A 21476-nucleotide genomic window follows, 5' to 3' on the forward strand; every position below is an offset into this window, starting at 1 on the left:
AAATGCGATCCAGAAACTGATTATAAATGGTACCGAACTAACGGGGAAACCACTTGCAGATGCGTTTAGTAAATATTTTGTTAATCTTAAGGTAGAATATACCGTCCCAACAGTCTAGAAAACCTTCGATGGAATGGATAAACAATTTTTCTCAACCAAACAAGCGAAGCTGAAGTATTCACAACAATAGCTAGCCTAAATAACAGTAATACCAAAGATGCCGATGGTTTTAAAACTAAACCTCTTAAGTATATCGCTGGTCTCCTTGCACCAGTTATAAAACATATCTTTAATCTTGGTCTTAGTCAAGGTGTCTTTCCACATAACATGCAGCTTGCACGGGTAACAGTTCTTTTATAAAAAGGGAAACAAAAATGAGATGAACAATTACAGACCTACTCTATTCTACCTATTCTATCTAAAGCATTCGAGTAAGTTATATTAAGCCTATTTAACAAATTTCAACCAAAACACAAGATAATAACTAATTCTCAATATGGCTTTCGGCGAGGGCTAAGTACAGAATTTGCCCTTCTAACACTAAAGAAACATATTTTAACGCATTTCGAGCAAGCTAATTTCGTACTTCATTTATCTCTGGACTTTTCCAAAGCGTTGGATCTCATTAGTCATGACATATTGTTTCAAAAATTTGAGCGGTATGGTTATCGTGGCAAAGCCTTAAGTTTAATCAAGTCTTACTTGGAACATAGGAAACAAATTGTTAAAATAGCTGACTATCTCCGAACAATTACGGGTTTCTAGCGGCGTACCTCAGGGCAGTATTTTAGGCCCATTTCTCTTCAATATGTATATAAAGGATATTACAAACATTTCTCCTATAGCACAATTTATTATATACGCCGACGACACGAGCAATTTCCTAACAGGAAAAGATATTGAGGAATACTTAACTTCGCAGAATCCGCACTGCTTGCTTTAGAATAATGGACTGAGAAAAACCGGCTGATGATCAATGTGTCCATGACGAAATGCATATTATTCAGGTCAAAAGCAAGAAATATAACTGTAAATAGAAATATAACCTTACACTCTACTCCGATCGAAATTGTTTCTACATTTAAAGGGTTATTAGTAATTTTTCAGCAAACTTTATCATGGGATCATCATATTAACCATCTAGCAACAAAACTATATCAAGTCATAGGCCTCACATACCGCAACCGTAGTATTCTGACACGGAAGGTTATGCTGGTCATCTATAACACCCTGTTTTCCTCAAGGTTAAACTACTGTCAATCAGTGTGGTCGTCTACAACGACGGGAAATATACACAAGCTCCATATACTTCAAAAAAGGTTTCTTCGTGCAGTAGAAAATGTGCACAGTCGTTTTCACACACACGAAACATTTCCAAAATACAACGTTATGCCTATTATGAAGATATACAATTACCGACTAAGTAAGCTTTATAAACAGGAAATAAGAAATGGCAGCACGTTCTTAAAACAGTTAGCGAACCTACATACTGACGCCCCTTGCCATATGTCACCCGTCACAACGAATACTGGAATGTAAACACATAACGCACGACCTATGGTCTTCAAACAATGGAAAATCAGTTACCGAGATTATTAAATAAACTGAATAGAGAAAATATACAGCTGGAAATATGTGCATTTAAAGAAATCCGGAAATAGTGTATGTCCGAATGATCAGTTCTTTGACTGTCACTGAAAATCTGCAATTACGCTACTCTCTTTTTTATCCTTATTCCGTTATCCTTATTCTAAACATACTTATGTTTTAATGAAGTCCTTTCTTCTTATTCTAAGTGACCATGTTTTCTTTACCGACTTTTATTATGTATGCGTCGATGTTATTTCCACCTGATGAGTGAATTGTATTTATGACTTGTATTTATGACTTGTATTTATGACTTGTATTTATGACTTGTATTTTTGAATTGTATTTTTAAATTGTAGGGAATTGTGTTTTCTTACCTTAGAAAGCTATACCTTCGTATGATTTCTTTTCTTTTTTAATTGCTTCAAGGCATTTGTTCTGTCATTAATTTCTGCCTTATATCACGATCATTTTTGTTTCTGTTTCCGGAAAATGGACTTAATTTATCAAGGTGTATTGTGTACTGTACTGTGTATTGTGTGTGTGTTTTTTTTATTCTGTTTTTTTCTGGTGTAAGCAATGCGGCTATACCGCTGTCACGTACATGGGGGCCTGCTGCTTTGTCAAGCTGTCATTTGTGACAACTTTTACTGCTGGCCTCCAGTGTCGTGCACCCTACATGTGACACAAATAAAGGCATTATTATTATTATTATTATTATTATTATTATTATTATTATTATTATTATTATTATTATTATTATTATTATTATTATTATTATTATTATTATTATTATTATTAACCCAGCTAGTTTTGGAACCAACATGCCTAGTGAAAGATTCGGCCTGCATTTTAGATCTCATATTATCTACCAATCCATCTAGCCTATCTTCCATATCTTATCTCCGGGACATTAGCAGCCATAAAGTAATTCAGACTGTCTTTAATTTGACCTTTCCAAAACGAGAAAAACGAGAATCATGGAATAAAACAATACGCTTATACGACAAAGGCAACTACGAAGCCATTAATAACGAGCTCGTGTCCTATACCCCACTTTCAGTGCTTAATTCCACAACCGCGCACTTAAAGCAAATTGGTCGATCTTACCAAACATCACTGACCTTGCTTCTAACCACATTCCAGTTATTCCAGTACGGACTAAAAGCAATAAACCTCGGTTCACAAAAAAAATATCAACTCTTCTCGTTTGGCAAAGCAAAACAATGGTCATTTGGCCAGGGTCAAATATTACGAGGCAGAGACAGCTTATCTCTCAACGAAATCTTGAGTTTTGGCCATCTGGGGAGAGACTGTCAAACTCCGTCCTACGTGGCGTTAAGAAAATGTCACGCAGCACGACATCGAACCGCTGCCAACATGACGCGGAATGATAGTTTAGAGCGATTAAACTACACGGCGACGGCTTCCAACGCTTCCGCAGGGATACGCTCGGGTTTTTATAAATACCACGTGTATTTTCAAGACTGTGTTTCAAACATCGGTTTTGGGAACAGTGTTACGCCATGTGTAGACAGTCTAGATAGGCATCCATCAAAAGCTGAATCTCCCGACTGCATACGCTGTAGCGGCTGTTACGATAGCAGCCGTTGTTTTATCACAGCTAGCGTTTTTGTCTTGAAAATCGTGCACAAATTTTCGTCGTTTCTATAGGCTTCTATTGCTGTATCTTTAACCCCTCTGGGAACAAAATTCTAGCTTTCCACAGCGTGATCACTGCATTTGTCTCGTGTGGATTGTCATCTAGAACATGTCTGTCACCTGCCTTTTTCAATAATCGACCTGCAGCTTTATTTATTCGCGAAAAACCCGCTCGTTCCATTGAAAACGCGCTATAGCTTCGTGTCGTGGCCACTTGGCGCGCTAGTTGGCGCGTGTACAGAAGAGCTAGATAGTTCATGTGATGCAGCTTCGACATTGCCCGATCAGTATTTTGGGTTATGTGACTGTACCAATGCAGATTATTGCAAATATGAAGACCTAGACATTTGTCATGCTCGATGCGTGATAGTATGTTTTCATCCGGTATGCAGTCAAATAACAGGGCACGCGCCTTATTCGTTACAGACATGACAACACTTCTCTCGAAGTTTACTGGCATTTCCCATGTGTGGCACCGCTGAAACCGCCGATGACATTCTTTGCTCAGTTGAAGACGATGCTCAGTTGAGTTTATAACGAGAATATTTACGTGTTTATTTCGGCTCAGTACATAATTATGCCTGTGGTGCCGTGAACCCATGCAATGTGGGCAGCGGGCTCGTGAAGCTGTCGAATGGCAGCATTTATCTTTGTCTAGCTTTCCTTTGTCTGTTTGTGAACTAGACGAAATGCGAGATTGGTAAATTGATTGATCGATTGATTGATTGATTGATTGATTGATTGATTGATTGATTGATTGATTGATTGATTGATTGATTGATTGATTGATTGATTGATTGATTGATTGATTGATTGATTGATTGATTGATTGATTGATTGATATCTCTTCAGGTGGTGTCGGGGGGAGGCGCACCAGGAGACAGCGCACTCCCCGATGCGCCCGTGCTTCCCGAAGCCTCGGCGCCGCCTCCCAAGCACATGTCGGGACCGTATGCCGAGCACCTGGAGAGGCTCCGCAGCAGCGGCCAGCTGGAACCGGAAGCGGAAGACGACACCCCTTGTCGGAAGGACTCCTTTGAGCAGGAGCCGCTGACCTCCGCGGCCCCGACGCAGGAAGAGGGCATCAGGCGTCGCGCCGGGCGTGGCAAGCGCGATCAAGAGGATCGCCATGATTAAATAGAGAGCGTGTTGCGCGCGACTAAGAATGCATAATTTTAAATATTGGTATTAGGGGCTTGTTTTACTTCGTTCGGGGAAGAAAATTGCGGAGGCGGGTCCCGTATTTTTTTTTCGTAATTGTTTTATGTTATGTATAGACACTACCAATTTTAGTATTGCTTACGAGCGTTGTGATGCCTGTACTGGTGTTGTCAACCTGTGGGGAGTCCGAAGCCCTTGTCAAGCTGATTCGTGAGCTTTTAGTGCCGGCTCGTCGTATATTAAATATGTTATTATATGTATATATATATATATATATATATATATATATATATATATATATTAATAAATTGAACTGAATACAATACCTTCGCAGATGGGAACCGTACAAAACAGTTCCGATTTCTCAAATATCAAACGCGAGAAAAAAAATACGTTAGTGAACACATTACATATGTAAAAGAACCTATGGAATTAAACGTCAAAAATCCGACATTCTGTGTTACTCTTTGTTCGAAAAGATTGTTCCAGTCAGTTGTTCTTGAGAAATAGGAATACGTAAATCAGTTGTTACGTGGTGTTAGCTGGCGCAAAGCTACATGCTGTGCCAGTGTCTGGTAACGTAACCTGTCGTCAAAGTGAAGAGAGCCGAAGTGACAGTGGCACAATTAAAATTCACTACCTGGAAAAAAAATTCCAAAGGGGCGAATGCCATCTCGCTCCCTGTATTAGCCAGCACTCTGTAACGATATTAGGTTTCGTGACGTCACCGTAAACCTGTTCGTACTTGGACAACCGGTCATCGACATTGTCGCTCACCAGTGCCGGCTGAACATTGTCACGTTTCTGGGGCGCTGCGCAGTGGTACCAACGAAAGTGGTTGAAGCCGGCGAGGCCTGACCAGAGTCGCCGAGCATGATCAGTGATAGCTACTGCGCTGTTTCAGGGTCGGCGAACAACCAGCACCTCCACTGCAAAATAGTTTACCCGTTTAAAGTTTTACCCGTTTACGCGCGTAAATATTTTACCTTGCCCAAATAATGTTACGATGTTTATTGCAGCGTGCAAATGATGTCGCAGGTTTGGCTGAAAAGATTGTGTCCCAGATGCAGTCGCGCGAAACGTCGCTTTGAATCGGCTTGACTTAATAATAATAGGCTTGGTTTGCATCATTCTAGGGAATGCAAGATACAGGAGGCCGACCACTGACTGAAATTTTATTTTTCCTCTCAAAAGGAGATTGTGCACATCTGCGGGTGTTTGCTCCAACCAAAAACTTTCCTTTATCTGAAATAGTGTCCCGAAGCTGAATTCAGACCACCGCTTTATTATCAAGAGGGCCCAATAATGCATTACCTTATAGAGAAGAAGAAGTGCTTCCCTCGCACTCCTCACGTAAGTTGAAGGTGACAACAAGAACGAGTTTATGGTAGCTATTTTGCTAGTCATTCTCTTTGAGACCGCCAGATTTTTCACTCCCGTTTTTGAAGCCGAGCTTCTGGCAGTAATTTTAGCGATGCGGAACTCCCTGTGAATGCAATCATTGCGATTATTATAACAGATTCCTTTTCTGTCTGTACTACATCTACAGCTTCATCCAATTCACCAGCTTAGAAAACTTTTGTGACATTAGTGGCGCCGGACTTGAATTTTGTAAAACTATAATGGGTACCAGGACACTGTGGATTGCATTTAAACGAAACGGCATATTCATTAGCGCGACCATCCCTGAGTGGACAGATTAAATCGGTTTTTCCAGTAATGGCACACATAACCGCGATTACATATCGAAAATACTGAATTCGTAAAGATGAAAGCATATTTTACCAATACGCCCAACAAATGGCCGTTCGTAAAGATGTCAATAAATTGATGACATGGACAGACTTTCAGCACATTTAATTTCTATGGAAAATGCGGTGGTGTTTATCAAGACAATCGGAAGTAGTGATCACCAGATTACACTGCCATGTCTCCGCCTTAAACCTATATTTGCACAGGATTGGTCTGACGATATCGCCCCTGTGTCAATACTCCCAAGAAACAGAATCTCTAGATCACTATTTACTCTTATGTCACCGGTATAAATTATTAAGAAAAGGACTTCTGGAAATTCCGCTTACCAAACTAGGGTTACTTTTAATTAAATTATGAGGTTTTACGTGCCAGGACCACGATATGATTATGAGGCACGCCGTAGTGGAGGACTTCGAAAATTTGGGCCACCTGGGGTTCTTTGACCTGCACCTAAATATAAGTACATGGGTGTTTTCGAATTTCGACCCCATCGAGATGCGGCCGCCGTGGCTGAGATTCGGTCCCCCGACCTTGTGCTTAGCAGCCCAACATCATAGCCTAAGCAACCACACGGTGGGTGCGGTTAATTTTAACATCAGAAAAGATACTAACGTTCGCCGCGTCAGTACTGGGTTTTCGCCACAGGGACGTACTTGATGCCGTTCGTGGTTTCATACAATCAACGAAACGAATAAATCTTCGAATGTTCTTTTTAATTTATTTATTTTTAATCGCATTGGCAATACTTCAAAACATTAAGTAAAGGTTCAGAGACACAATTCTTGTCCAATCCCCAAGCGTGGGTAAGAGTCACAGTATGAGAACATCGTCATCATCATCATCGTCATCATCATCATCATTTAATTTAGCCACACAGGTCTTGCTGATTTGCATCTTTGTGTTACTCGTTTTATGATAAAACCGGAAATTCGCGGCAAATTTCACTGGACATCATGTCATCAATACTAAGTCGAACGTAGTACTTGTTTTTCGGGGACACCCACCAGATCTTATTTTCTAATTAGCCTGTAATATTTACATTGAGAGAGCAATATCACTTGATGTGTGAGCGGACTTCAGCGGTCAAAACTATTTCAGTCGTGAAGCACGGAAAAGCGCATTGCAACCGATGCCGCAGGAAATAGTGCCAGACTTACGGCGCATATTATTGCATCACTCCTTCGAATGATGACGATGATGATGATGATTATGATGATGATGATGATGGTCCTCTACAAATGGCACATACCCACCATGAGAGAACCACCAAGAATTTAAGGGCGAATCTGCTACTTTTCTGTGTCCACTACCAAAAACCAAATGAGACGCACTTCTGCGAATACCGAACCGAGGACCGAGGTCATTGACCATTGCAGCCTTGCAGCCATTGTCAGTGGCGTAATTCAATGTCGTAAACGTCTTTACTTGCGTGCTCCTCATCCAGTGGTATGACCCTAAGCATTGCTGAGAGTTTTGAGGTCTGATTACACAATCGTTCTTTAAGAAGGATATCTCCATAAAAAAAGAATGGGTCGGAGCGCATACAACCAAGTACGCACAAGTCAGGAACTGTAACTGGATAACATTACCGGTGAAAGCATCTTATCATTGCATTCTACCAAAAATAAAGTATGGACAAACTTGGAGAAAGAAAATTTAAAACTAAAAGGCCACGCAACGAGCGATACAAGGGGAAATGGTAAATAAGCTTTGCAGCAATCCACAAGCTGAAGGAAAATTTATGAAAGGGGATAGTTGTCGACCACCTGGTATTAGCACAGCACTTGAACGAGATCCATGCGGGTTTCTCAGAAACGGCGCTCTGTCCAATGTGATCGTACAGTTAACGCTGGAAAACGCAATGTTGCACCGAAAACATCTCCACTTGAGAGCGTTGCATATCAAGGGCCTTCAACACTTTCAGCGGCGATTCTGGTACGGTCATTTGTAGTTATCTCATTCCTAGGGTAAACCAATCAAAAATAGAGTTACCATACGTGGACAGCCCCTTACGGAGTACGCGCATGCCGATGACGAACACACGTGCAGCAACGCTGATGGCACCGCCGTGTGGCACCTAATGTAACCAAAGCACGTGCCATGCGAGACGGCACCGGCTCGCCTTGCAGATCTTGGAGGCCACACGTAGAACTATTATTGCAGTGTCAAGCATTATCCTACGTATCCTCATATTACCATACAGTGGTTCTGCTCCCATTTAGTTAGGCTAGGCTAACATGCCGTCAGTCAGGCAATGTGCTGTTGCTCCCTAAAACATCTTTCTCATCAACACCACGAGTCGTTAGCAATGCATGCCAGCCAGAAGACCATGTGACTACGGCTTCGTTTTGTTTCGTTTTACATCGATGATGGTGCATGCCCACTGCAGGGGATCGACCAAGATTAGGATGGTATCAGAAAATTGCAGTTCCTGCTAAAATTAGTTAATAATTGTCAAGAAGAAATTCATAAAAGCAACGTCTGAAGAACTTAAGAGAATCTCCCTGGAACAATTGAAAATTCCTGCATGGCTGAGCAAACACCTGTATGGCAGTTTTCAGGTGAGGAGACTCCAAGAGAAAGAATACACGGAATAAAAAAATTTAAAACAAATTCTCTAAAGCTTCATTCTAAAATGCTATTTCTTTTTCTTAAGAAGAAAAATCCGACAGAATAAAAAAATTATTATCTATAGTTTAATCTCCACAGATTGTGCCCATATGGGAGGGCGCCCGACCAGCCCTGTGATGATAAAAGTTTTGAGACTATCGGCAATGCTTTGGCTTCCGCTTCATTAGTGGCGTTTACATGAACGCGATAACTGGCGTATCCTACCGAATTCCTAACACATCACGTGGCGTGTGGTATTGAGGGGCTGCCGCTATGTAGTCTCCATCGTTCACTGGTGGAACGCACATCGCTGGAAACAGGTTCTCGCTTGTTTCGTACGAAGGAACGTGTGCCACGTGCAAACGCTGTCGCAAAGTAATTCACGTGAGGCGCCAACGAATGCGGCACTTACGCTACTGTCGCCTTCATGTAAACACGACTGCGATATCGAGCTAAAGCCTGTCAGCCAACCATCCCCATGCCGGGGGAATAGGCAGGAATTACGCGTCCCAAAATTAAAATACGTTTCATGAAACGCCAGTGACACAAGCACTATATCAGATTAGGAAGTTAAGAAAGGAAAGAACGAGATCGTAGAAAGTAAATAAATTATCAAATTAGGTAATAAATTATAACAAATAAATAAAGCCCCAACTAAAACTAAATTAGGCGAAACAAACACATCAAGGTCGTAATTTCGCAAACAAATGGCGCAGTACCCAAGAGGAAGTCCTGAGTGACAGTTCCTACGAGTCGAGGCATGGAAGCATAAACTTCGTAAAATAAATATCGTTGACAAGAGACGAAATAAGACAGTCATTTTAACAAAATGACTACTTACGAAACCAGATATATAGTTTATTCCGGTTCACTTATTCATTATAAGTAGAGATTTCGAAATTTATACCCGTAACACATATCCAAGCTCATCATCATCATCATCGTAATCATCTATCCTCAGGTGTTGTGTGAAATAAGATCATCATCAACAAATATATTTACTAGTCTCTATTTACAGGGTCTTTTGTTGTAATCCGCCACAGTCTTCTTGGACGCTCTTGACCGGGTTTAGCAGCGGTGGGGTCCTTTGTCCAGGGCTCCGACGGCCCTGGACAAATACGGCAGTAGTGAAAAAGCCCTATAGTGTGTTGTTGCTGTTGTCCTCCTCACCACTTGTCACTCACACCCACTACGGGGTATGAGCCAACATTCGGGGCAGATTTCACGATCACTGCGCCTCTTTGAAGGAAGAAGACGCCGGATGCGAGGAGGAGCCTCGCCTCCGTCCGCCTTAGAGCCACCCGTGGCGACTTTGGGGCGGACCACGCTGGCAAACCATGGATCAACCCGGCGGTGCCCGAGACCGCCTGCTAGGCATGGTCGTGCTCTCCAGCATCACTTTCCTCGTGCTGAGCATCACGCCTCCTCTGCGCTTCCTCGTCGGATTCGTCTCGAATGCCATCTTCGCCGGCATCGTGGGCTTCCAGCTGGCCGAGCTCATGGACCGGCGGTACCGCCAAGAGGTCCGGCTCAAGCATCCGACCGTCTTCGTCAGCGGTGAGATCCGAGCCGGAGTTCGGACCGGTTCCCCTTCCACCTCTAATGTCCGTTCTTTTTTTTTAGCGCCCTGTAGTGTTCTGTGTCTGTGGTGAAAAAAGAATGCAGACGAACGCGAAGACGTCGATGTTATCACGTGCTGCGTGTTTACGTAAATGAAATGTTCTTATTCGCTGGTTCGCTGTTGTTGGGGTCTTCTCATCTTTTCACCTCTGCTTCTTGTCCCTTAAATGTTCATGCGCAGTCACGAGCGAAATTTTGGAGACCGTGACGTCGGCAAAAAAAAATTACAAATGTTTCTAGCACAGCTCCGCAACGTGTCATTTCTTCAATCATGGTTTGATACATAGTTGGAGAGCTTTTCAGGGAGCAAAGGGTTCAAAAAGACGCGGACAAATATGAAGCTGAATAAACTCAGAAGTAAACGCCCGTCCTGTGGTATCTTTCTTTTTGTCCGCCTCTTCTTGTGCCGTTGATTTCCTGAAGTGTTGTTCAATACGTTGCATTGGTCGAACACAAGCACGTAGTCTGTACCACTTTATTTCAGTCGGCATACCGAGGTTACATAGGGAAAAATGTATTCCGCGTCAGCATTTGCGTTGAAACCTTTGCTCGAGAGTGTGCATAGCATTAATCGAAAGCCCCCCGACTGTTTGACTTTGAGGAGTTGCCCAGCGAGGAGTTACCCCAGTTGCTGAGCAACTATACGAGTATGCCGAGATCACATGCCACGCGAACGAGCTCCGTATGTGGACGTATAACACTGCTCACAATTCGAACGTGTCCTGTTAATGGCGAATTAGGAGGGGACTTACTGTACCTCCTGTAGAAAGTACCTCCTTGCCAACAATTGTCCCTGCCCTCCCACTTCGCGGAACACGCGGCACTTACGGCAGGCTTCAGCTCGAATGGCAGGACTGTCCGGTTCAGATAGCGTGACAGTCGTTCGCACTTCAGAGACAGAAACGGAGGCTTTGCAGCGTGCACGGTTCACACCGTGCCCAGACGGATGAGGACTTTCGCGGCAAGGATGCGTCAGAGAACAGCAACAGTGGGCATGTGGATACGAAGGATAAGGAGAGGTGGACTAAGACGATGTGATTAGCTGGGTAATGCATACATGTTCAGTTTCACGTGTACTTGCATTCATGACCTGTTGCTGACGGAACATTAAAGAGAAAAATAATTTGAGGTGTAATTGTAAATTACCCTTGTAAAAAACAAAAAAATAAAAGCACTCTTATCGTGAGACGAGGCTGGATATGCGACTAAAGACGCAAGAAAGAAAGGACGTGGTGAGGTCTTAGAAGTTTGCACGTAAGCTGTCCAGGTATTCAGAGATATTGACTGCATCTCTACGGGCCTATAATCAAATGTTTATCGACAAAGATGGCGTGCATTGTTTTCTAAAAGAGTCAAACACCGGATTTAGCAAGTTCTGTGAAATTGTATTGAGTCCACAACAGTCCAGTTTTTTTATATACTTTGGAAACCGTGACGTCCCATTTACGTACTGGCGTTGGTGCTTCGGCGTCAACATAAAAAATGAACTTTGACCTTCATTTTCTCTTTCACTAATCAACCTACTATCGCGATATTAACAAAAGGAAAGTTTTCAACACACTAACCCTCTACCAGTCTAAAGTGTTTCACGTGTTTAACTTAACATGTTTAACATGTTCAACAGTTAAATGTTGCCGACACGTGATTCGCCAAGCATGCTTCCGCGAGCTTTCACCCCGTAACTGCCAGGCTGCGACAGCGGGCTGGGTCTGCACACTGCCCGGCGTCTCCATGAGCACGGCTTCGAGGTGTACGCCGGCTGTCTGGACCCCGGCTCGGACGGGGCGACTGTCCTCAAGGAGATGCGGGTCAACGTGGTGGCCCTCGACTACATGGAGGAGGACAGCATCGTGCAGGCATACAAGACGGTGGCCGCACAGCTCGGCGATAAAGGTGGGTCGCAGCTGGCCAAGTAAGATAGCAGAAGGGAAAAAGCTCATGGCCTTCGAGATTACCTGCAAGCACGGCCCGATCTCGGAGGTTATGGGGATTTCTGATCCGCTGCTTAACGTGTGCTGAATAGTTATCATCCTATGGAAACAGTCATGAACTGTCTATATCTATATATATTCTATATCTATATATATATATATATATATATATATATATATATATATATATATATATATATATATATATATATATATATATATATATATATATATATATATAACATATCTATTTCATTCTTGGACGGACTTAATTAAATACAGCTTTCTTTCCTGGATAATAGAACTACGGTTTCGAATGCCAGACAACATCCAATCGCTGCCCGTACAGTAATTTTTGAGTCGCCTAGAATGTTCTCCTTTATTATCAATTTAAACTACGATATTTCCTCACGTGTTCATTTTACATGAGACTGGTTATCTTCTTTTTTTACCCTCAGTGCATTGTTTTCGTACATGTTTATTTCCTTTGCCATCGTTCATTTGTGCTGTCGGCCCATTCTTGTGTTGGAACTGCTAAAGAGATTTACTATGAAAACATAAATACATCAATAATTAAACTGAAGGACCTCGGAGATCTCCATCACCTGCCATCGGGTCTCCGAGATCATGGGAAGGCGCAGCGACTTTCATAGCGTTCCCATCTATTTACGATATTTGGACCGACCCATTGAATTTCCCGATACAAGAAGAATCTTTAAAATGAGTGGTTGATATTTTGACTGACTTGTCGATTAACGGACGGAAGACGTTTGACTGGTCCATTAATTAAAACACTGATTACTTGAGTGATCGTTAAAGTGATTAAGTGGTTGGTCCATAAAGTTACTTACTTTTGAGTGATCCTTTGATTGGTTGAATAATGGATTCACTGAATGAGCGATTGGGGGTGAAAAACAATGACGTGGAGCCACGCTCCTTGAACGGCTGTCAATAATTACGTTAACCATTGTCTTTCTCGCTCCAAACAACTCATTCGTTAATATATATCGCCTTCACGGATGAAGGGTGAGACGCTGGCTGATAACAGCTACCGAGTAGTCATAATAAATTGCGCCACTTTGAAATTAGCAAACTAAATCGTTGCATTTCATTATGCAGAAAATTGAGTATAGTTTTAGCGCGTTCGTCTTATTAAAACGTTGCATGACGTGCTATGAGATACCTAATAAAACTATTTGCATGACATCACCTATTACGCGTTTTTTTTTTTTTCTGCACACTGAAGAAAGCCCTAAAGATATGAAAATAATAATCATCATAAATGACCTGTCTCCTCACATCCGCGTCCAGGCTGCAGCGCTCTCAATTTTGTTTCGAAATGAATACAGCTTCTATAAAGCATTCCCTTAATTAAAGGAATGATGCACTTGTAGGACCATATATATATGTTATGATGAGAATATTCAGGTAGTGTTTCTTGTTGCACTGCATAAATCGAAGGGAACAAAGCCGGTGCACTTTTAGCGGTAGTATATTGACTATAAAGGGAATTCGATGTACGTGTGTTGCCTCCAGCAGCGCGAGCAGTGGCGCAGAAGGCGGTTGCCTTCTTCCATTCCCGCCGTCGCCACAAACAGTGCTCTCCCGCAGCCGCCAGAGGCCGGTGGCGTCTGTAGTGGAGGAGTGGAAAGTTCGCAATAGGAGGTCAGAAAATGGGGTTGGGTGAGTTCATAGTTGTTTTGTTTCTTCTTTACTTTTTTTTTAACTTGGGCAGGACATTAGGCAGTATAATAGCAAGACCTTGGTCGCGCAACCCACCGCCCCGTTCCAAAGGGGATGCTCATAACATCCATCCATCCATCAATCCATCCATCCATCCATCCATCCATCCATCCATCCATCCATGGAGGACGAGTGCTGTCACCAGCGCAATGGCGTTGCTCTCTCCAATGTACAAGATACTGCGTCCGAAAAAAGCGCTAACGGTAGCCAAAGTAAGATGCTCGCTCTAAAGCTATCACTTTGCCAAGTAATGGCCGCCGACTCGAACTTTCGCACCCACCGACGCGCGTCTGTTGGACGTCTCGTCGCAGCGCGCGTAACAAAGGGGTCGCTTGGACCGCAGAGCTGTGGGGCATCGTGGCCAACGCGGGCGTGACCAACTACGGCGAGCTGGAGTGGATGTCGTACGACGAGCTGCGCTGGCTTGTCGCCGTCAACGTCACCGGCACCATGCGCTTCGTCAAGGAGGGCATCGCGCTGCTCAGGAAGAGCAAAGGCCGCATCGTCATCATGTCCAGCGTGCATGGTAGGGCTAACAATTCCTGGACAAACACTTAATCTCCTAAAGCTCGCGTGGGCGCCAAGGCAATTATGTGCCAAACGTCGTTTATTGTGAAGAGAAAAAGCATAATTTCATGATGCTAACTAAACGTCTAACGTGCTTTCATCATGTACTAACCGCGTTTCCTACCCACCTTGTAAAACGCGATCCGGACGCCCTTCCAGTGAAGCAGACCTTCATTTTGCCTCCTGGGCTTCTTCTATTTCAGAAAGAAAAGCTGAACAAAAATAAAATGAAATAAGTTATTGTCTAGAACCCTGCTAAAACCGAGTGTGTGAGACAGCACTGGCGTGAGAAACTAAGAGGGGGGGGGGGGTGAAGGAGACTTAAAATAGAAAAGTGGTTGTCATGTCGGCTTCCTCTGCTCTCCTGTTTTCCTTATTAGAGTATTTTAGCTCAGCGTTGCCGTTCAAGAGTTACTTATTCTGCCTGAAACCGAGTGCGCATGCGCAATAAATGGGGGGGAGGGGGAGGGGGGAGCTGTACCGGGAATTGCAGCAGTATAACAGTCACGCAATGCTAAACTACTCTATTGTACCATTCTTTATTCTACCAGGACTCTACACCAGCTTACCTCCGTTTTAGAAGCGTTAAAAGGTCTTTGCAGTATGGTATAGGACGGGAGTAAATTTGGGAGATTTGGCTTTACCGAGTGACGTCCTTGAACTCATTGGGCTGTCTGTGACGTGGACGCATTTGCAAAGCCATCGAGCTTTAAGCATCTTCTCTTGCTTTTTTTGCTTTTTCGCATGAAACTTTGCTGAGTAGGTACCAATCAACGATGAAATTAAGGTAGCGCGATAAACTACAGGCTCTTTTAGTTTCCATTCTTCCTCGTATTTGTTGATCAAGTCACCCTCATTTCACCACAGATCTGTACCATCTCGCCACATGTTAACGATTACACATTATATTTCCAGCGTAGTGAATTCTCTTCAAGGTTATCTAGCTTCCTTGGCTTAGCCAGCAGTGATAACGCTACTCATCACCATAAGCGTTCGCAAGGTCCTGCTGGAGCTCTGCCTCCGCACAGCTCCAGCAAATCTACGAGCCTTCTCGGCCGTCTTTGGGACATTCCCGCAGGTTTAGTTTGGATCCTTTCTTCAGAATAGTGGCGGTGAGATACGGTTCTATACAAAGGTCGCCTTCGCGCTACGTGTGGCTCAAAAGGCGTCAAGGAGCATCAAAGCACTTGTGCTGTCTATTCTTCTTTGTGCTCGTGTTGACCGCGCGGCTGTCGTTTCACCCGGTCGTCGATGCAGGCCGTATGTCCATACCCGGATCTGTGGGAACGTCCGCCGCGGCCGCGGCGCTGTGCTCGCTCGCCGATGGTCTGCGGCGTGAGCTGTACAAGTGGCAAGTGAACGTGTCCACCGTGGAGCCCATGCTGTACAAGTGAGACGCTTTATCTCTGGCTCACGCTTCTCAAAGAACGTTGTGGAAAAAGCAATCATCGGTGTTAGGCATAAAAGTTATGGGGCGGTGACGAAAGCGACATCATATGTAGCCTCACTTCGAAGTTTTAAGCCAAGGCATCCTTATATTTGGCCCGAAATTCGAAGTACCAAGCCTGGGACACGTGCTCGGACCAATTGGATCTAGGAACAAAACTCCCCGTAACGCCAAGCTATATTCGCCATTCACTCTTTCGTCCTCCTATGTGCAGTGTTACGAAAGGGCATCTCCGGCTTTTCAACGCTTTATCTGCGCACCCTCCAGAACTTTGATTTCTTGCGAAACGGCTATCACTCAAGACAGCACTGATACGCCTGATCGGCTTATATTATATATCTGTACTATCCCTACAGTACTGCCGGTGACCGGTTCTAGTCTGTACGGAATAGGACAGTTACACAGCAAGTACCTAAATGTCTTCACTGAAACAAATACACGCATTCAAGCGCGTAATTTCCACGAATTCTACTTTGTTAAGGTTCAGCTTCCTGTGCGTTCTTTCCCGGGGTTCTGCGTGCCTGCTCAATTGTTTCCTCACCAACTGAATAGGGCCGATCCGGAAGGTAAAAATCGAGCCAGCAGGAGGTGTCTAAAAGCATGGCGGCCATGATTTGCTTCCTGCTCCGCAATGGCTTCCAGCGCATGCAATCTACGAAAAGGATAGCCTTCGAAATCGATTTCTTTTCTCTTAGAGCAAGCGTCTCTGGGACGTGGTTTCGGACACCGGCCATTCAAGCGACATTGTAATCGTGTAATGCACGGCCGCAAGGGGTCACGTAGGTCGCGTGGTGGGAGTGCCCGTGTCTTGCCTGGAAGGTGCGCTTTATGAACAGCTTAAATTATGATGAAATGGACACTTTCATAGAAGCAAAATAACCGCTTAACGCAAGCTTCGCTTCACATACAGATTCCAACATATGCGTTGGAGCAGCAACTTTTTTTCTACCGTATAAGGATAAGTGGTTTTTGAAATTGCATCAAACACCCTGTCACATTGTAAAACATTCTGAATTACAAAAAAAGCACAAAGTATCGAAATCGGAACTGAACAGGGTAGCGCGAAGAGACGCTTCGTGTGTTGACGCTCGAGCCTACCCTCCGTGAATAAGTAAAGCATCGGCATGACAACCTCCTTCGAATGCCGGCCGTAATGTAGATTCGCAAGCTCGGAAGTTGAACTATAAGAAATGTACGAAAATCAAACAAACCATTCTATATATCATGGGCTATTCCAATAAATGTTATGTCGTCTTTATTACTGTACGCCTCGCCTACAAGCAGAAGAATGGTCCTTGTAACGAAGAGCGTTTGCGCAAAACAACTGTTCTGCAAACACCCGGTCCTCAGTAATCATTGTCTGCCTGTAAGTGGTGACGTCAGCAGGCACAGCATGGTCAGTAAAAGAAATTCATTTGCTGGTACTAGTCGAGAGCATGTATGACAATATTTAAAATTTCACTTAAGCTAAGTAACAAGCGTACCGTTTGACACAGATGCTCAGTGCCAAAGAGAACACACGATAGAAATTTTGTTCCAGGTCCGCTAACGTCGAGAAATCACCAGTGTTGCCCCCTTTAAGAAACCATTACTAATAACTGTCTGACGAACTTTAAGTGTGGTACAGAACGTAGTACTAGAATGCATAGTGTGCAAACGGAAGAGTTTTTTAACCGAAACCAAGTTATGCATTACCCGTGTCCCCTTCTATATACATCACTAGGATACCAGATGGGCCACAGCCCATCTGGTATGCTTCGACTGTTGATCCTGAATAGAGTCTAACATCCCTGCTCTGGCAGCGCGTGCCACTTATGTTGTTAGATCTGATCCATGTGTGTATTACTAGCGGAAAACGTTCTTTGGCAAGGAAAGTACACATTGCCAAATTGTATCTGGGTCCGCTATAAACAGTTGGCACTTCGCGCTTCTCTGTATCCTTCCGGTTTTCTAGCTTCAAGCTCCTTACTTTGCGCCAAGAACCAAATGAACAGTAAACCTAAACACCAACTTGCCTAAGAACACGCTCCTTTGGAATGAAGGGAAACCTACGGATGCGAAGTGGGCACAAGTGAGACCGCTCCTGAAAAAATGTCCCACATTCTCATGCGTATTAGTTACAAGCTAGCTGGTAAAAGAAGACATCGGCGTATTTCTTAAAACAGCGAAATAGCACAAAATAGGTCACTCAGTCTTAAGTTTGGCTTATTAACCTACTCTTCTCTTCCGTGTTTGGGCGAAGGCGAAACCGTCACAAGTGGATGCTACGCTTATTCAATGTGTGTTCCATGAAACCAAAAGTGATGTTAAAGGCTACAGGTATATTTGGTGTCGGGACGCAGGTGCAAAAGCTCCGGCTCCGTAGCTTTCCCTTCGCTGCTATGGAAAGCTGTTCGCGAATGTACCAAACTTCATAGCCTTGAATCATGCTTTTCTAAGACTAACAACGGATGAACAATCAATATCTCAGTATGGAGGCAATGCTCAGACAGGGGCACTTGTCTTACGTTGGCTCTATTATGAGGCATCTCTTTTTCGACTGCTCTCTCGAGGTTAACGTCATCCAGTGAACCTTCCTGTTGTTTTGTTCTACAGGACTAGGATCACGGACCCTGAAAATGTGAAGATTGGCATCAACGAGGTCATCAACAGAATGAGCCCCACCATGAAGGAAGAGTACGGCCAACTGTACCTGGACACATTCAAGAACATGATTCCCAAACGCATCCAGAAGTACATGCACGTTAACCTCAACGACGTGTCCAAGGCAGTCCACTGGTGAGACTCCAATGAATGTTCTTTTTTTATTTAGGTGTAGAAACGCATGACGTTAGGCTATGTCAGAGCTGGCTTTCCCCAATTTTTTACTCAAGCAGCGATAAAAAAGGAAAAGAAGAAACTATCGATAAAACAGGCTTCACACACAAGCAGAAGCTCACAATGAATGTCTCTACGGGCACCATCACGGTCACCCAAGAACGGTCAAGAACGGTCACCCATTACGCAGGAGCGTAAGAATCTACACAAGACTCATCGTAGGTTCACAAGGAAACGCGGCCGCGAGACCGGCTCGTTAAACAAGAAACGCAATGTCGAAAAGACTAAACAGTGATGTCACTTATAGGCAGTGCATAAGATCGGCCTCCAATGAAAAATCGCGAAGTGCACTCACGGCACTCTGCTGCTTATCAGCGCACGCCCAAGACCCATGCACTTTGCTCACTAAAAGAGGCCGCCTCTCCAGTATGTTCAAGTGGTCACGCAAGTGAATCCCGACGAAAAGTACAGTTGTCGTTTCGACAACTGGTCTGCAAGGGGGACTGGTCCCACTGGAGGTAATAGAAGAAAAGGGGGGCGGGCGTAAACAGCCAAAAAGGTGGCATTGCAACTTATTATTTCGCATAAGAAGATGGTAGCTTAAATATGTTTTCAGCATGTTTCAACGGCCTTCGACATCTCTTATCGCGAGTTGTAGTTGGACGTATAGAACGGATAGGTCGCGTCACGTTTTGGTACTGGCATGGCAATACTTAACGCAAGAATAAAAAAAGGACGTAAGAACCAAATCCGCCGTGTACAGTGGCAACATGACAATAGCAGACTTTACCTCAGACTCATGAGTAGCTGCTTTGTATGACTGTTACCATCACGTGATACAATCTGTCCTATGTAGCTATCGTCATGAGGCTACAAATCAAAGGGTCACTGCGTAAGCAGCACCAATAAACGTCCCACACGGATTTCCCACTTTGTAATTTGTACTAAACAGAGTCAGACGCCATTAAACTTCGAATAATCCAGTCGAAAATACCGGCCCCATCCTGAGAACCACTAAAAACTTGAAATGAAGCGGTATTTTGAATAATGTTGCACTATGAATAAATCGATATTTAGTATCATGTGGTTTTCTTTGAAATGAAGGCTCAGTCTAGTGTAATGGTTGTTCAAAATGTGTATTTCAGCGAACGGAATAGAAAACAGGAAATAAAAACTGAGAGTAAGGCACAGAGAAGTTAAAAGTAGCCTTAACTTTGCTCTTTTGTTCTTATTCGTTTTCTTCTTGTTTTTCTTATTCTTATTCGTCCACCGGCATTACTTCTGCTCAGAAATATGTACCAACTCGCACAACAAGCAACCTTAGCTCTCGTATTCCGGAATACACCTTCCCTTGAAGACCGTGCTTGACTTTGTCAAACTGACGCCTATCGTGAACACACCGAGGGAAACGCAATGAGCACCTCGGCCACGTTCACTCGAGCCGTCAATTAGGTCAAGTCAAGCACAATTAAGATGCACTTCTTAATACGGGGAGGCAATGGTCGGGAGAGCAAGCATAATTGAGGAATCCGTGGCGAGATGGCAACGATCACCTCTCGCCACAAGATGAGCAACCTCCCAATGAATATGTATCCATCGAACCACGTAACTTCTTCCAGCGCCCTGACAGATCCGATTCCCAAGGCACGGTACCGGTGTGGCAGCACGGACTTAGCGTTGTGCAGCCTCTTCGAGCTGCTGCCCATCGAGATGCTCGACAGCGTGCTCATCAATGCGTTCCAGCCGAGGACCAAGGCGCGGGGACAGTTGATGGTGCCCCCTAAACCAAGCGTGGACTTGTCCAAGACACAGTGAACGCACCACGGACGCACCACGGACGCACCACCACGTGTTTGAAGTGGCGAGAATAAATTATCCGCTCGTGGCACTCGCGGCCGTGGGACTTCAGAGCGGGACGTGGGGCGGTTCCAAATAAAACAGGCCACAGCCACGACCCGTGGGCCCGCTTTGGGACTTGCAGACGAACAAAAGCGAAGGGGTTCCTTTTAGAAAATCATTTCTCCACCCTAGCTTTCAAGTTTTTAGCCTGAAACCGGTGATCAAATTGAGACACGGTAAAGACAAAAGAATGCCTCAACCTGCGGCCACCCGAGGAGCGCAGGCTTCGACGAGGTCGTTGTAGAAGTAGAGCCCTAGATGTTAGTAGCACATACCCACTCTGGGGGATTGGCCAAGAACCGAGTAGTTCAACATAACAAGAAAAGAGTTATGAAGTAAAGAAAATTTGGGAATAGGTATGTGGGCAATAATAGCTAGATTCTAGGGTATGATTTTAATAGAATGAAGGAATAAATAAAAAAGTACAAAAGTGGGACTACAGAGTCGTCGATCTCAATTCTGAAAATTCAGCGAAAACCTTGCATGTAATCATCATCATAATAATCATCAAATCCTTATAATTTAAACGCAAGTTGTTTCATCCCCATCTGACTGCTCAATACCGCCGTACCTACTTTTCTACTTTATGTAAGGTGTTAAGTTTTGAAAGTCTATTGTAATAATGCACCATGCCTGCGCCTCGATATTCCTTGTCAATCCCTCTTAGAGCACAATGC

General features: G+C 43.9%; 2 protein-coding genes across 2 annotated transcripts in view; both read left to right on the forward strand.

Moving 5' to 3' along the window:
• The window catches only part of LOC126544606 (uncharacterized), a 31050-nt gene extending 26365 nt beyond the window's left edge, over positions 1-4685 (forward strand). Inside the window, exon 9 of the mRNA XM_050192031.3 lies at positions 4102-4685. Within this exon, the coding sequence (XP_050047988.2) occupies positions 4102-4386 (285 nt within the window). The 3' untranslated portion in view covers positions 4387-4685. The remainder of the gene's footprint in view (positions 1-4101) is intronic.
• Positions 4686-9346: 4661 nt separating this feature from the next.
• Positions 9347-21106, forward strand: LOC126543596 (dehydrogenase/reductase SDR family member 9-like). The gene is made up of 6 exons (XM_050190704.3): positions 9347-10332; positions 12085-12288; positions 14413-14595; positions 15894-16026; positions 18679-18861; positions 20520-21106. Exons 1-6 carry the CDS (start codon positions 10113-10115, stop codon positions 20713-20715), a joined length of 1119 nt encoding a protein of 372 aa, XP_050046661.1. The 5' UTR covers positions 9347-10112; the 3' UTR covers positions 20716-21106.
• The last annotated feature ends 370 nt before the right edge of the window (positions 21107-21476 follow it).

The sequence above is a fragment of the Dermacentor andersoni genome, chromosome 10 (genome assembly GCF_023375885.2).
Source record: "Dermacentor andersoni chromosome 10, qqDerAnde1_hic_scaffold, whole genome shotgun sequence".
NCBI lineage: Eukaryota > Metazoa > Arthropoda > Arachnida > Ixodida > Ixodidae > Dermacentor > Dermacentor andersoni.

Coding starts and splice junctions, on each gene's coding strand:
- LOC126543596 (XM_050190704.3), top strand. CDS start 10,113: ATGGATCAACCCGGCGGTGCCCGAGACCGCCTGCTAGGCATGGTCGTG. Junction 12,289..14,412: donor CGCACAGCTCGGCGATAAAG/GTGGGTCGCAGC, acceptor CTTGGACCGCAG/AGCTGTGGGGCATCGTGGCC. Junction 14,596..15,893: donor CATCATGTCCAGCGTGCATG/GTAGGGCTAACA, acceptor TCGTCGATGCAG/GCCGTATGTCCATACCCGGA.